We start from the raw sequence: 12690 nt of genomic DNA on the forward strand, positions 1-12690 counted from the left end.
CACCTGGCAATCATTGCCTGTCACTGCACAAATCTGAAACGTAGGAGCACAACCCTGCTCAACAGAGGCCACTTTTTAAAGCCTAACGAACGAGCTTACCTCGATTGACAATTATCTTGAGCAATGAAGAAGCATGCATATCTGAAATTATTTTCCGTAATGGTGAGCAGACAGATGTCAGTAAGGAGAACGCCCCTAAGCACAGATTGCAATCCAAGAAGAGGGAGAGAAAAGATGTACACAAAGTTAGGCAGGTTAACCAGATATAGTTCTAGTTGGCTGCCCTGAACTGGGGGTAGGAGAGAATGCGCAGAAAGAGAAAGAAAGAGCGTCACCAACGAAGAAAACCGCGTTCACAATCCAGCGGCAGCAAGCAGAGTTCTCAGAAATCTCTTATACATACACATATGCCTTTTACAGTCGTGCGATGACTCGTTTCTCAGAAGCACCACTTCTTAAAGGGCACATTGCTCATACATAAGTTAAATCATGAGAATGCTGCAAGCTGTGGCGACCAACCGCTGCAAATCCAGCGCGAGTGACGCATGTTTGCCCATTGTTTTCCAAATAAACAAGCCCACACGGTCGCGTGCGGCGCTTGAGGGCTCGTTCGACTGGAGCTCTTCTCGGCGTGTGTGTCAGTGCATGTCAGCACTGGCGTTGCTCGTGTTTGCTAACAAAGGCGCCGGAGGAAGTGCGATTTCCTGCTTCGTTCTTGCTCGTGCAGCTTGCAACCCGCGTCGCGTCCGTGCCTCCGGACGCGGTCTCCAGAAGAACGGCGTCCGCGTTGGCGACGTGGCTGACTTCAAGGTGTTCACCGAGAACGCTGGCGAAGGCGAGCTGCAAGTCAAGGTGCTCGGCCCAGGTACGTGCAACGCCTCTTTCTTTCTTTCTTTCTTTCTTTCTTTCTTTCTTTCTTTCTTTCTTTCTTTCTTTCTTTCTTTCTTTCTTTCAAACCGTTCGTACGATTTCAGTTACAATTCCCTTGAATGAAGCGACAGTGTGAAACGGACCCAACACCCGAAGACCGAGCGAACTGTCCTAAGCACGCTGCTCCAGCTTCTACAGCGGACATTCACCACACGTTGTAGCTTTTCCCAGTAACTAGGAATGCTCGAGGAAAGATACTAAGAGATGCCAAGTCACGATCGGATAAGGAAGGCAGCTATAAACGTTGGCTGATCGACTACAATTAGTTCGCAAAGCCATTACTTCAATTTCTGCAAGAGGAGGACCTTGACGCGTTCATTTAAGTAAAGAGGTATGCTGCAGGGCAAGTTCCGCGAAATAAATAACTGCAGGAAAAATAAGCATAATGAAATGTTTCACTGAAATGTAAGCATAACATTTTAGTTAGGAAGGCAAAGTTGGAGTTTAGCTTCAGCCAGCTAAACTAACTCTAATATGATACAGCAAGAAGAGAAAGATCGTTTGTGCGAGGTATACGCTCCTTGAACTTAGGTAGCACTCTGCGAAAAGCAAGCAGTTCAGCTTCAGTGTTAGCGGGCTTCTCAACAGTAAGGCGAACCACCCTTTTAAGAGCTTGTCAGTGTGGTGCGGCTTCACCGTATCAAACAACATACTGCAGTGAAGCCAAACCGAACAGGTCTGTGCGTTAATAGTACTTTTGGCACGCGGGCGCTAAATTTACATCACAGCTGCATCCTAGTCCTTCATTAATTAGTGTTTACAACAAAGTCTGAAATGTAAAGCAGAAAAAGATATTCGTCGTCTTTTTGTTTTATATTCGATAATTATAAGTTAGCGTCACCTGTCTATCAGCTCATTGTATAAAAAAATAACGCGTTATTTTATAACAAACACGTGCATTATTCTATATAATTCAATAATTTCCATTCCGTAGTATTGACTTCATTTCTCTTAGGTGGCGAGCAGATGTCTTCATTGTTGTATTTTATTCTGCTTTCAAAAAGAGGCAAACGCCACTTACAGCTGAAATGCAAGCGCAAAACAGTCGTTGCCATGATGCAAGTAAATATTAAGTACGTCAAATACATAAACAAATGCAATAAAAGCGTGCATCCGTAAATACCTCTTTCTTCGACGACAAGCTTCAGTGACTGAAGGTCTTGACATCCTGCTGCTCCACACGACCCAATGACGGCAAGTGTCGCAGCATCGATCTACCACCTCTGAGGTCATGTTCGCTTTAAGATTAAGGGGCCGGTTAAGGAACCAAGATTTAAGCCGAGCTTGTCTCTCCGGCGTTCGTCATAGCATAAGGTACATCTCTGAGATGTTCAGTTTCGCCGATCAATGAATTGGCCGATTGGCCAGTCGAGTGACTAATTAGTCAAACCAATGTTTACATTTGTTCGTACGCTTCTAATGAATTTCACTTACTCCCATCGTCGCATACAGGCGGCAGCGTCGAGAAGGTGAACATCACGCCAAAGCCCGACAAGACTTTCGAGTGCAACTACCATCCGGCCAAGGAGGGTCGCTACGTGGTCATGATCTCTTACGGAGGCCAAGAGATACCGCGCAGCCCGTACGAGGTGAACGTGGGGCCCTACAAGGAGTCCAAGATCGTCGCCTACGGTCCCGGCCTGACCGGCGGCCTGGTCGGCTATCCGGCCACCTTCACGGTGGACACGAACGGCGAGACCGGTCAGCTGGGCTTCGCCATCGAGGGACCGTCCAAGGCCAAGATCGAGTGCTACGACAACGGCGACGGATCGGCCGACGTCAAGTACTTCCCCACGGCTCCCGGCGAGTATGCCGTGCACGTGCTCTGCAACAGCGAGGACATTCCCAAGTCGCCCTGGATCGCCACCATCCTTCCCCAGAGCACCGTCCAGCCGGACAAGGCGAGTTTATTTTTGAAAGGCTCCCGTTCAGTTAAAGGGTGACGAATTGTTGAGGCGAATCGAAGTACCCTCTTGAACTACCTTGATGGATTCTCTACGACCATCTTGAAGTGCCAGCTAAAGGGCTGCGTTGTTTCTGTTTCCTATCTTGTCTGTCCTCGCTTTGTGCACACATACATTGACGTTCTCTTGAATTAGCTGACATTGCGGACAAAATAATTCGTGGTACCTGAGCATTAAAGAGAAGGGGTTATGGAGAAGTGTTCCTGCTGATCAGAGAATTATCGAGGTAGAAAAATTCTTACTGCTCAAGGTCGAGTAAAAAACAACGCAACAGCACGCTTCATCGCTCAGCAGGGAGGCTCCGTTCGCAAACAACTATATGCGCAGTAGCCTCAATTATGTTCGCAAAAAATGACGTGATGGGTGTGCACATCTCAGTGAGAGTGCCAGCCATCTTTTTTTTATTGTGCGCACAATGGGTATTGTACATAATAACCTTAAAGCAGGCGAGACTATAAATTACAATCGAAGCACTGCGGCAAGACTGACATGGCAGTAAAAAGGTCTGCCTATGACCATAGAAGTGGGAAGCATCTGATGCCTATGTAATTAGCTCCAATAAAACGTTGTGCTTTCTTAGTTGGCATTCCATGAAAGCTTCGCGAAGGCGAGGTGAGGAAAATCGCGCTGGGTGCCAGAACATCGATATAATGCTCATATTGCGTTTGACAGAGTACTATTTCTTCTAGCACGCTCTTCCCTCCCCAAGCAATATTTCTTCATACTGTGGACAACAGTACAGCATGCTACAGGTTGTAACCCTGGACTTCCTTTTCTTCTGTTAGGTTTTGGTTTCAAATGCTTTCGCAGGCTCCTGATTCACATGTTCGTTATGCTTATCATGGGTTATGAGTGCCCAGTTCTTCTTTGCATAGAAAACCCCGAGTGCTACCCACTTCATTACACAACAGATGAAAGTAAGCCGTTTCATTTCCATTTTCTTCGTTTAAATTCGAAGGCGGTCTTGCTTCCACGTGAAGAGACGTCACGGGCACTCTCCTGCGACGACGAGAGAACGCCAAACGCCCTTCTCCCATATGCATTGTACAGGTGTGCTGCAGGTGTCGACCTGTGACGTTTTTACAGTTCCGCGTCTTTCGGCGCGATGCGACCTCTGTGCAACGCTTCGTCGCTTTCAGGTGGTGGCCAGCGGTCCGGGACTGCAGCCCACGGGCGTGCTCCAGGGCCAGCCGACCCAGTTCACGGTGGACGCTCGCCAGGCCGGCGGCAAGGCGCCGCTCGAGGTCATCGTGGCCGACTCGCAGAGCAGGCCCGTCGACGTCAAGGTCAAGGACAACGGCGACGACACGTACACATGCACGTACAAGCCCGAGTCCAACGACAAGCACACGGTGCAGGTCAACTACTCCTGCGTCGCCGTGCCCGGAAGCCCCTTCCGGGTAGCGCCTCCGCTTCACTCTCTTCTTTCGGTCCTTTCGCACCGTGGTTCCCCCCTGCACTGTGTCCCCTTCCTCGTTCATTTCCTCACACTTACATGTCCCCTTCTGTACTTACCTTTCTGGGATTCCCCTGCATGCGCTGGCTTGTGCTAGCTGCACTGGCAAACTGTAGAAACCAACGCAGCAACCTGTATCTGGTAGCAAACTTCTCATAGAACGACAGAAAGCTGAGCTAGTTGGTAAGGATCCATTATGCAAAAGAGGTGAGGCGTGCAGACAGGACACAAGAGAAGAGAAGTGGCGTTCGTGTTGTCCACTTCTCTTCTCTTGTGTCCTGTCTGCACGCCTCACCTTCTTTGCATAAGCAAGCTTCTCGTACCGCAGAAAAAAGAATGCTTCGATAAAACCGAAGCACTCACTAATGGCTGGATTAGGAACACGTTTGTTTATTTAGAAGTCGGTGCCAGCCCCGCACTCATTGTTGTATCGTGTGCACCCTTCTTGTGCATTTTGCTAGCATGGAGAAACGAACGTTTTCTTTGAAGAAAGCATTGCTTGAAAGTTTCAGATACGTAGCTTGCTCGAATGGGTCGCTTAAACATTGCTTTGCTTTGTCATGCAGGCTTTGCCTCGCTTATAGTCTTGCTTCCTTTTTCTCTTCCGGCTACTGCCTGCGCCTGTGCGAGCTTTTGAAATTTCAAGTTTTGTGAAAGCGATCACTCTGTCTAAACAGCTACGTTATCGTCCTCCAGCATGTTGGGTGCCTCACACTGCCTGCTCATTCATCGTGACAGGCGTCCTGCTCCTTTCATGCGTGCAGACCTGGATCCCTGCCAGATTGCCAAAAGTAGTGACACATTCAGCGACTGGGCGACACCCTATCATGCGTCACTTTGGCTATACTCGATGCCACGCGGCAATGCAGTAGAAAGTATTTGTTGTTTTTAGAAACACAAAAGCAGCAAATATTAAGACGTTGTGCCTCTTGATCAGCTACGCTTTGAACACCAAGGCAAGCACATCGAGAACGGTTACAAGCAAGATCAGCGTTTATGGGCTAGTTAATAGAGCAGGACCTAGACAATACACTTTTTGATTCGTTCTGAACTAGTTTAGATGTAACGAAAATTCCATAATCATAATGACCTACGTGAAAACTCACTGATATAAGCGTTTATCGCGAACAGGTCGACTAGAGCTACTGGCATGCACCCACCTTCGGCGGAGCTTTCGCGGGTATGTGCGAGTACTCGAACTATGTGCCTAGACTCGACAAAAACATTTCCATGGTAAATAAGTGTACAAGTATAAACGACAGGTTTGCTATTTTTATGGAATTACGACTATACCTGGCTTCCACCTTTAAGCCAAAATAAACGAATGACATGGCCACGTAGTTTCGCATTCCGACACCTTGCCTTTTGGAACTTTGGATACGTTTATCTCTTGCATCGACTTATGACAGCTTACCGGGTCAATAGCATTGCGGTGAACGTCCCTGTGCGTCGCGAAATTATATTTAACAGAGCAATACCATGAAATATTGTCAGGCATTTTGTAATAAACTGATTACTTCTTACTGATTATTTGGGTTTCTAGTAAGCAGCAGTACCTTCAACACGGAGCAAAGTAAGGTTTAAGCAGAAAGCGCGCGCTAGTTGAGTGAAGGCCAAAGTGTATTCGGGAAGTGAATCATTATTATTATTATTATTATTATTATTCTTATTATTATTATTATTATTATTATTATTATTATTTGTTTTGCACACATATACACATATACACAGGTAACAGGAAAGGGAAAGCGAGGAGCAGGCTGGCAACTGCCACCGGAAGGGGCACAACGCCTGCCTACTCTTCTGAAGGGAGGCGACAGCAACACAGAAATGGAAGATAGGAAGGAGGGGAGGAAAAAGGAAAGGAGAGCAACAGGACAAATCTAAAGACCAAAGTAGAACACTGCAACAGGACAAATCTAAAGACTAAAGTAGAACTCTGCAGCCGGAATTAAAGTGACGGCGCGTCGAACAGCCTCCACAATTATCAACCACGTCCATGGCTAGTTCGCTATGCGGCTGATTGTGTTCTCCACGATGAGACGCCAAGTGAAGCTGCACGTAATCACCGTTTCGCGTAATCACCTGCACGTAATCACCGGTTCACAATATACACTACAAGGTGTTTGAACCCGCCACCTCCCATCTTCGAAGGAAGAAGCGTTAGGGTACAGTACTGATCACACACAGTAGGGCCGGTCACTAAAGGTCACGCTACAACTGAATGTCCAATGTTCATGCTACAAACGTGAACCTAAGTTAGTTAGGTCTATAAAGGTTAGTAGGGCGCGATGGGCCTGATCACGTTTAGATGCACAGCCACTGGGGTATAAACATTCCTCGAGTGTCGCACACCGCAGGCCAAGGAGATGATAGTTTCTCACTAGTGACATGCGCTGCGCACTGAAAGCGGGACACTCAAGTATAAGGTGCTGAAGTGTCTCGTAAGAGCCACAAGACGTACACAATGGACTTTCCGCACGCCCTTGTCTGTATAAACGTTCGTGCACGTTCACGCAACCAACCGTCAGCTTGAGCAGTTGTGCTCTAGCGCGACGAGGCAAGCCTCGACCACGAACACGTGGCGGGAACGTTCCATTTGCGACGCGCTGATCTGGATGCTGCTTGAGTAGGTGGCGACGAATCAGCAGACGAGCGTCATCAAGCTTGCACGTAATTTCTGGGCAGTCACAGTTGTTATGAACGCAACTTGAAGCGAGCCGATCAGGCTCTTCATTTCCGGCGATTCCTACGTGTGAAGGTATCCATTGAGCAACGAGACATACCTCACGTGATGTAATTTTGCTCGCAGAGTCATTAATGCTGCGCACAAGTGGACAATCAAGCTCACTGCGTTGTAACCTGCTAAGGGCAGCACGGGAGTCCGTAAAGATGACAACCTTCGATGTAATTAACTCCTCTTGCACGTATTTCAGTGCAACATTAATCGCTGCTAGTTCCGCAGTTGTTGACGAAGTTGGATGAGGTATTTGAAAGATACGTCGTACTTCTGTTGAAGGGCAGTAAAAAGCTGCAGAGGCGCCTTGACCGTCGTTGTGTACAGATGCATCCGTGAAAACTTGAAGATAATCTGGAAACTTTTCGAACAAGTGAGACTGAGCCAATTGAAATATTGCCGAAACAGCCATATCAGACTTTTTGTACATGTCAGGGATTGTGAGAAAAATGGGGAATACGTGTTTCGTGATACCTTTTGGAGGCGGAGACGTATCTGAAGCAGCATGTTCAGAAATGGTAGTGATATCCATAAATAATGCCGCCAATTTTTCCATGCGAAATAATGGGCGGTGAATCAGACGATCAAGGAGCGATTGACCATTCCATGCGCGGTGCAGACGCTCAATGTGATACAGAGCTCTCTGATCTGCTTGCAGCCTCAGGGGTAACTGATGCGCTTCAGTAAGTAATGCAATAGATTGCGCCTCACGAGGTAATCCAAGCATTAGTCGAAGGGCAACGCGATGATCTCGCTCCAGTTGGGCCATCAAACTAGGTGGTATGTTCAAAATTGGTAATGCGTACAGCATGCCTGAGAGTACAGATGACTGGTATACCTGAAGAGACGTTGTTTGGTCGCAACCAGCACATCGAGCAGTTAAGGCGGCCACATACTTAGGAAGGGAGTGCGATTTGCGTCGTACAGATTTAACGGCAGGACGCCAAGAGATGCGATCATCCACAATTAAGCCCAAATAACGGTGTTGTCGCACCCAGTTTATAAGCGTTTCGTCAAGATACAGTCGGCTCATTCGACGGCTCGTTCGACGAGCGCGTTGTTTAGGGTGATATGCTATTGCAGCCGACTTAGCAGGTGATATGAGTAGGCCAATTTCACCCAAGTACTCCGAAGTAGCGTTGAGAGCTCTTTGCAAGCTTGCACGAAGTCGCGGACCAAGGTGCGAAGGGCCGCTTATCCACAGAGCAATGTCATCTGCGTAGACAGCTACGCTCACAGGGAAGTCAGTGTCTCGAGGCAAACGACTTGGAAGCGCGGCGAGTGCCGCGTTAAACAAAAGCGGTGATAATACGCTGCCCTGTGGAACACCACACGTCACATTTCGGTATTCACTAGTTACTCCTCCGACACGCACTTTCATCCGGCGCTCCGACAGAAAATTATGCACAAACTGGAGCAGACGACCCGAAATTCCCGCGGTTGCAAGAGCGAAAATAATCGCCTTATGCGGAACTGAATCGAAAGCTTGCTGTATGTCCAGGAAGAGCTGAATGTCCAGGAAGAGTATGCGCTGAATGCAAGAACAATGCACAAGCTTCAATCATATTTATCATTCCAGTTAGTGTTGAACGCAGACTTAAGGGAAACGAGCCATTTCCTCTGCAACACCGAGTGACCAAAGTGACTCATCAACAGGTTTTGATAATACTAGAAGTGCTAGCAACTTTATGGTTCCCTCTGTGCGCTTTAGTTGGTTTTCGTATTGTTAAACAAAAGTGACACGGTATTAAGAAAAATGCCGTCACAGATACATTAAGTGAGTGAAACAAGCATGATCGCTAAAGGTGTCACTACATTTGCTCGTCTGGCAGGTGGTATTGCACGCTGCTTTCTGGTGAAGTAATCGTGTTATGTTTTAATTACATTGCCAGGTCAACGTGGCTGACAACACAGATCCAGGAAAAGTCCGCGTCTATGGACCGGGCGTCGAGAAAGGCGTGACGTCACAGACACCCACCAAATTCTACATTGACTGCAAGGCTGCAGGAAAAGGTAAAAAGAACAATGCGTCGCTTCGAATCCAACTGATGTCGGAAGGTTGAAAATTATCGCATAAATGCGCCAGAAGAATATGTACATGGCGAAGACGCTAGCATCGGAACACTCTCTGCGGTCAGGCTTTATAGGGGCGGTGCAGTACTACTTTCCCCACAGTAACTTATAAACATAATAATGCGTTTATGAACAGGTTAACAAAACATTCCAGCACCAGTACACAATACAGGGAGGCTACGGTTTAGCTCAAAAGACTGCCTGCTTCACCTTACAATGTCTTGTAATTGTCGCCACTTTTCTTGTTTACTGTGACACACCACTAAGCACGATCTGATTTATTTGTGCGTTGCGACTATTCACTGTTGGCAAAGCCAAATACAAAGAAATTACCGCCCAAGCACTGTGTACAGATGGTTAACCAGCGAAGCTGAAACGCGCGGCCCCGGTGTTTATCACTGGGTTAATTCCGACGGTTCATTAAACGACGGCTTGGTAGGCGGCCGGGTACTCGGTACGCAGTTGCTGCTTGTGATCGGCTGCACGAGTCTGTTGTGCCCAGGCTGCAGCCTCAGCACGGCGTAGACGAGCTCGTTCCCGGTTCTGCTCGCGGCGTTGCTGATCGAAAGCTGCCTGCTCCTCAGGAGTATGTACGACGCGTGGCCTAGGCATTTCAGAGCCGGAGAGAAACTTCTGAGCGCGCGCTCAGCTGCGGCGGAGGGCAACGACGCCACTACTGGCGCAGATAATCGTGCGCTTCAATTCCTCTTCTTTTCTTTTCGCGCATGCGCATGGGGTTGCGCCAGAGGAATTTTTGGCGTACAGGCGACATACGGACGGACGGACGGACGAATCGGCTAGCCATATACAGCTAATACACACCACACATCTTTCGTGTGTCCTAGTTTTTTTTTTTTTTTTCGCGCAGGTGAAAGAAACGTCTAAAGCTATGAATCAACTAGCCTGCCAGAACGTCCTACTGGTAGAGCGGAACGATAACACTGTACCAGGCTATGTCATCCAAGACATGGCGACCCGACGGACTGATCTCGAAAGCCATGTCAATCCAAAAGCTCAGCGCGATGATGGGCGGAGCAACGCAGTCACCATGTGCACTTCGTCACAGCTTCGAACATAGTATAAGCAATGATACCTGGGGGAGGGCATGGCAAAAGCACCATGTGAGGACCTGGAAAAACCGTCCGCACGAAGCGCAAGCAAAGACTTTTTGCTGGAAAGGATTCGTAGATGATGCCCTTTATTAAGGGATACATTCCGCACACCTCCCTGAGCAGATGTTGCAGGGCTCCTTGGGGCATTTTTTTTTTGCCCCCAAAACAAAAGGTGTTTGCTTGAACGACATCGCTTTCACTGTTCGGAAATTCCATGATAGCTGCGTTGACTCGCTTGGTCAGTACTGCACGTTCACTGGCTTCTTTCTGCATTTCGAATTACACGTGCGTTTCACCTTAACGACACTGAACCTTCACCTCACCATTTTCTTTCCTTTAAGCCGATGCAGGAAATGCCGCAAATATATCAGCCGTAAAGATAAAACTAAGCAGTCTTTTACATCAAGCACTGTAGTGTGTGAAGGCATGAAGAGAGAGAGAGAGAGAGAAAGGCAAAGGAAAGACAGGGAGGTTAACCAGAGATTATCTCCGGTTGGCTACCCTGTACTGGGGGAGGGGAAAGGGGAAGCGATAGGTGAGAGGGAGAAGGATTAAAAAAAGAAGAAGAAACTACACACACACACGCACGTACACACAAACTGTTTCTGTGGGCACTGTCACGCAGCCCGCAAAGGCGTTCCTACTGTGATGCAGTGCACCGTATAATCCTGAGTCACACAGTGAAGTCACAATCTGCCAGAAAGTCCAGTGTCTTTTAAATACCGCAGCAGTGCCTTCATAGCCGATCGCGCTGATGTTCGCGTAGGCCAGTGTCCAAGGATCTTGTTTTCTGACAGTGGGCGCTTGTCCAGTTTGTCTAGGGTGGCTGAGAGGACTGCTCTTTGCGGGTTGAAACGAGAGCACTCACAAAGAAGGTGCGCGATTGTTTCATTGCACCCGCAGAAGTCACAAAGTGGGTTGTCGGACATTCCGATAAGAAAGGAGTACGCATTTGAAAATGCTACTCCAAGCCATAGACGAACTAGAAGGGTACAGTCGCGTCGTGGAAGTTCGGGCGGAATACGGAGTTGTAAAGTAGGGTCCAGGGTATGAAGTCGTGCACTTCTGAAATCGGATGAATTCCACTGAGCTAATGTCAGGTCGTTTGCCAGTACGGCAAGTTTTTTCGCTGCGTCGGCTCTCGAAAGAGGAATGGCAACGCACCTGACGCCGTCATGGGCAGATCGGGCAGCTGCGTCTGCTCGATCATTGCCGTGTATGCCACAGTGACTAGGCAACCACTGATATATGATATCGTGTCCTTCGTCAACTATGCGATGGTGTACTTCTCTGATCTCTGCGACGAGCTGTTCATGTGATCCATGGCGCAGTGCTGAGAGTACACTCTGTAGGGCTGCCTTGGAATCACAGAAGACTGACCATGCATGCGGTGGTTCCTCCTGAATGAAATGGAGAGCCGCACGCAAGGCTACCAGTTCAGCAGCTGTCGTTGATGATACATGCGACGTTTTTAGCTGTATTTCGATGGATCTTGTTGGTATCACCACAGCAGCAGCTGAACTTGCAGATGTGACTGAGCCATCGATGTAAACGTGTACGCGGCCGCTGTGCACCTCATGTATAAGTTGTAATGTGGCCTGCTTCAGGGCAAACGACGGCATGTTAGCCTTTTTAGTGATTCCTGGGATGGTGAGGCGTACTTCAGGTCTGTGCAGGCACCATAAAGGTGTGGATGGTCTTGCTGCAGGCGTGTAGTTCATTGGCAATGAGGTGCGATTGGCAACAATCATACGACTGATAGCTGCGTGTGGTCTTTCTGCGGGTAGAGCGGCAAGGTGGTGAGAAGGTAGTCGGGCAACGTGGCGAATATGCGCTCTGAGAGCGTCGGTTACCAAGTACGTTGTTATTGGGTGATCTCGAGCTATGACAATCGTTGCCGCTGTAGACGCACACCTCGGAAGGCCGAGACACGTCCTTAGGGCTTGAGCTTGTAGTCCCTGGAGTACACGCAGGTTTGTTTTGCAGGTGTTTCCAAGCACAGGGAGGCTGTATCTTGCGAATCCGAGGAACAAGGCGTTATAAAGCTGCAGCATTGATCGCACCGATGTGCCCCATGACTTTCCGCCGAGAAACTTGAGGAGATGTATTATTGTCAGCAACCTCTTCTTTAGGTACGAAACGTGCGGGCTCCATGATAGGTCGCGGTCGATAATTACCCCTAAAAAGCGGTGTTTACGTGCATGTGCAACTGCTTGGCCGTTGACACTTACAGAATAACGCTTCATTTCCTTCCGAGTGAAAGAAACAAGGCAGCATTTCTCTGAAGACAGCTCTAAGTTCTGTTTTCGCAAGTACAGTGATGTTAAGGTAGCTGCCTTTTGTAGCCGTGCTCGTACCTGCAGTCGTGTTACAGCAGACGCCCAAATGCAGATGTCGTCGGCATAGATTGATACTTGA

At 48.3% G+C, this 12690-nt stretch overlaps 2 protein-coding genes across 4 annotated transcripts in view; one reads left to right on the top strand and one right to left on the bottom strand.

Moving 5' to 3' along the window:
* The window catches only part of cher (filamin protein cher), a 202612-nt gene that overhangs the window by 133632 nt on the left and 56290 nt on the right, over positions 1 to 12690 (top strand). For 2 of the 3 annotated variants that reach the window (XM_065437646.2, XM_065437644.2), the window contains 4 exons: positions 728 to 865; positions 2383 to 2831; positions 4034 to 4294; positions 8980 to 9100. In XM_065437646.2, the coding sequence (XP_065293718.1) occupies positions 728 to 865; positions 2383 to 2831; positions 4034 to 4294; positions 8980 to 9100 (969 nt within the window). The remainder of the gene's footprint in view (positions 1 to 727; positions 866 to 2382; positions 2832 to 4033; positions 4295 to 8979; positions 9101 to 12690) is intronic. The other variant, XM_065437645.2, reaches the window with a different exon arrangement.
* LOC135906320 (uncharacterized) overlaps positions 1 to 12690 on the bottom strand; it is a 127899-nt gene that overhangs the window by 73708 nt on the left and 41501 nt on the right. The gene's annotated exons all lie outside the window — the stretch shown is intronic.

The sequence above is a fragment of the Dermacentor albipictus genome, chromosome 5, assembly GCF_038994185.2.
Source record: "Dermacentor albipictus isolate Rhodes 1998 colony chromosome 5, USDA_Dalb.pri_finalv2, whole genome shotgun sequence".
Lineage (NCBI taxonomy): Eukaryota > Metazoa > Arthropoda > Arachnida > Ixodida > Ixodidae > Dermacentor > Dermacentor albipictus.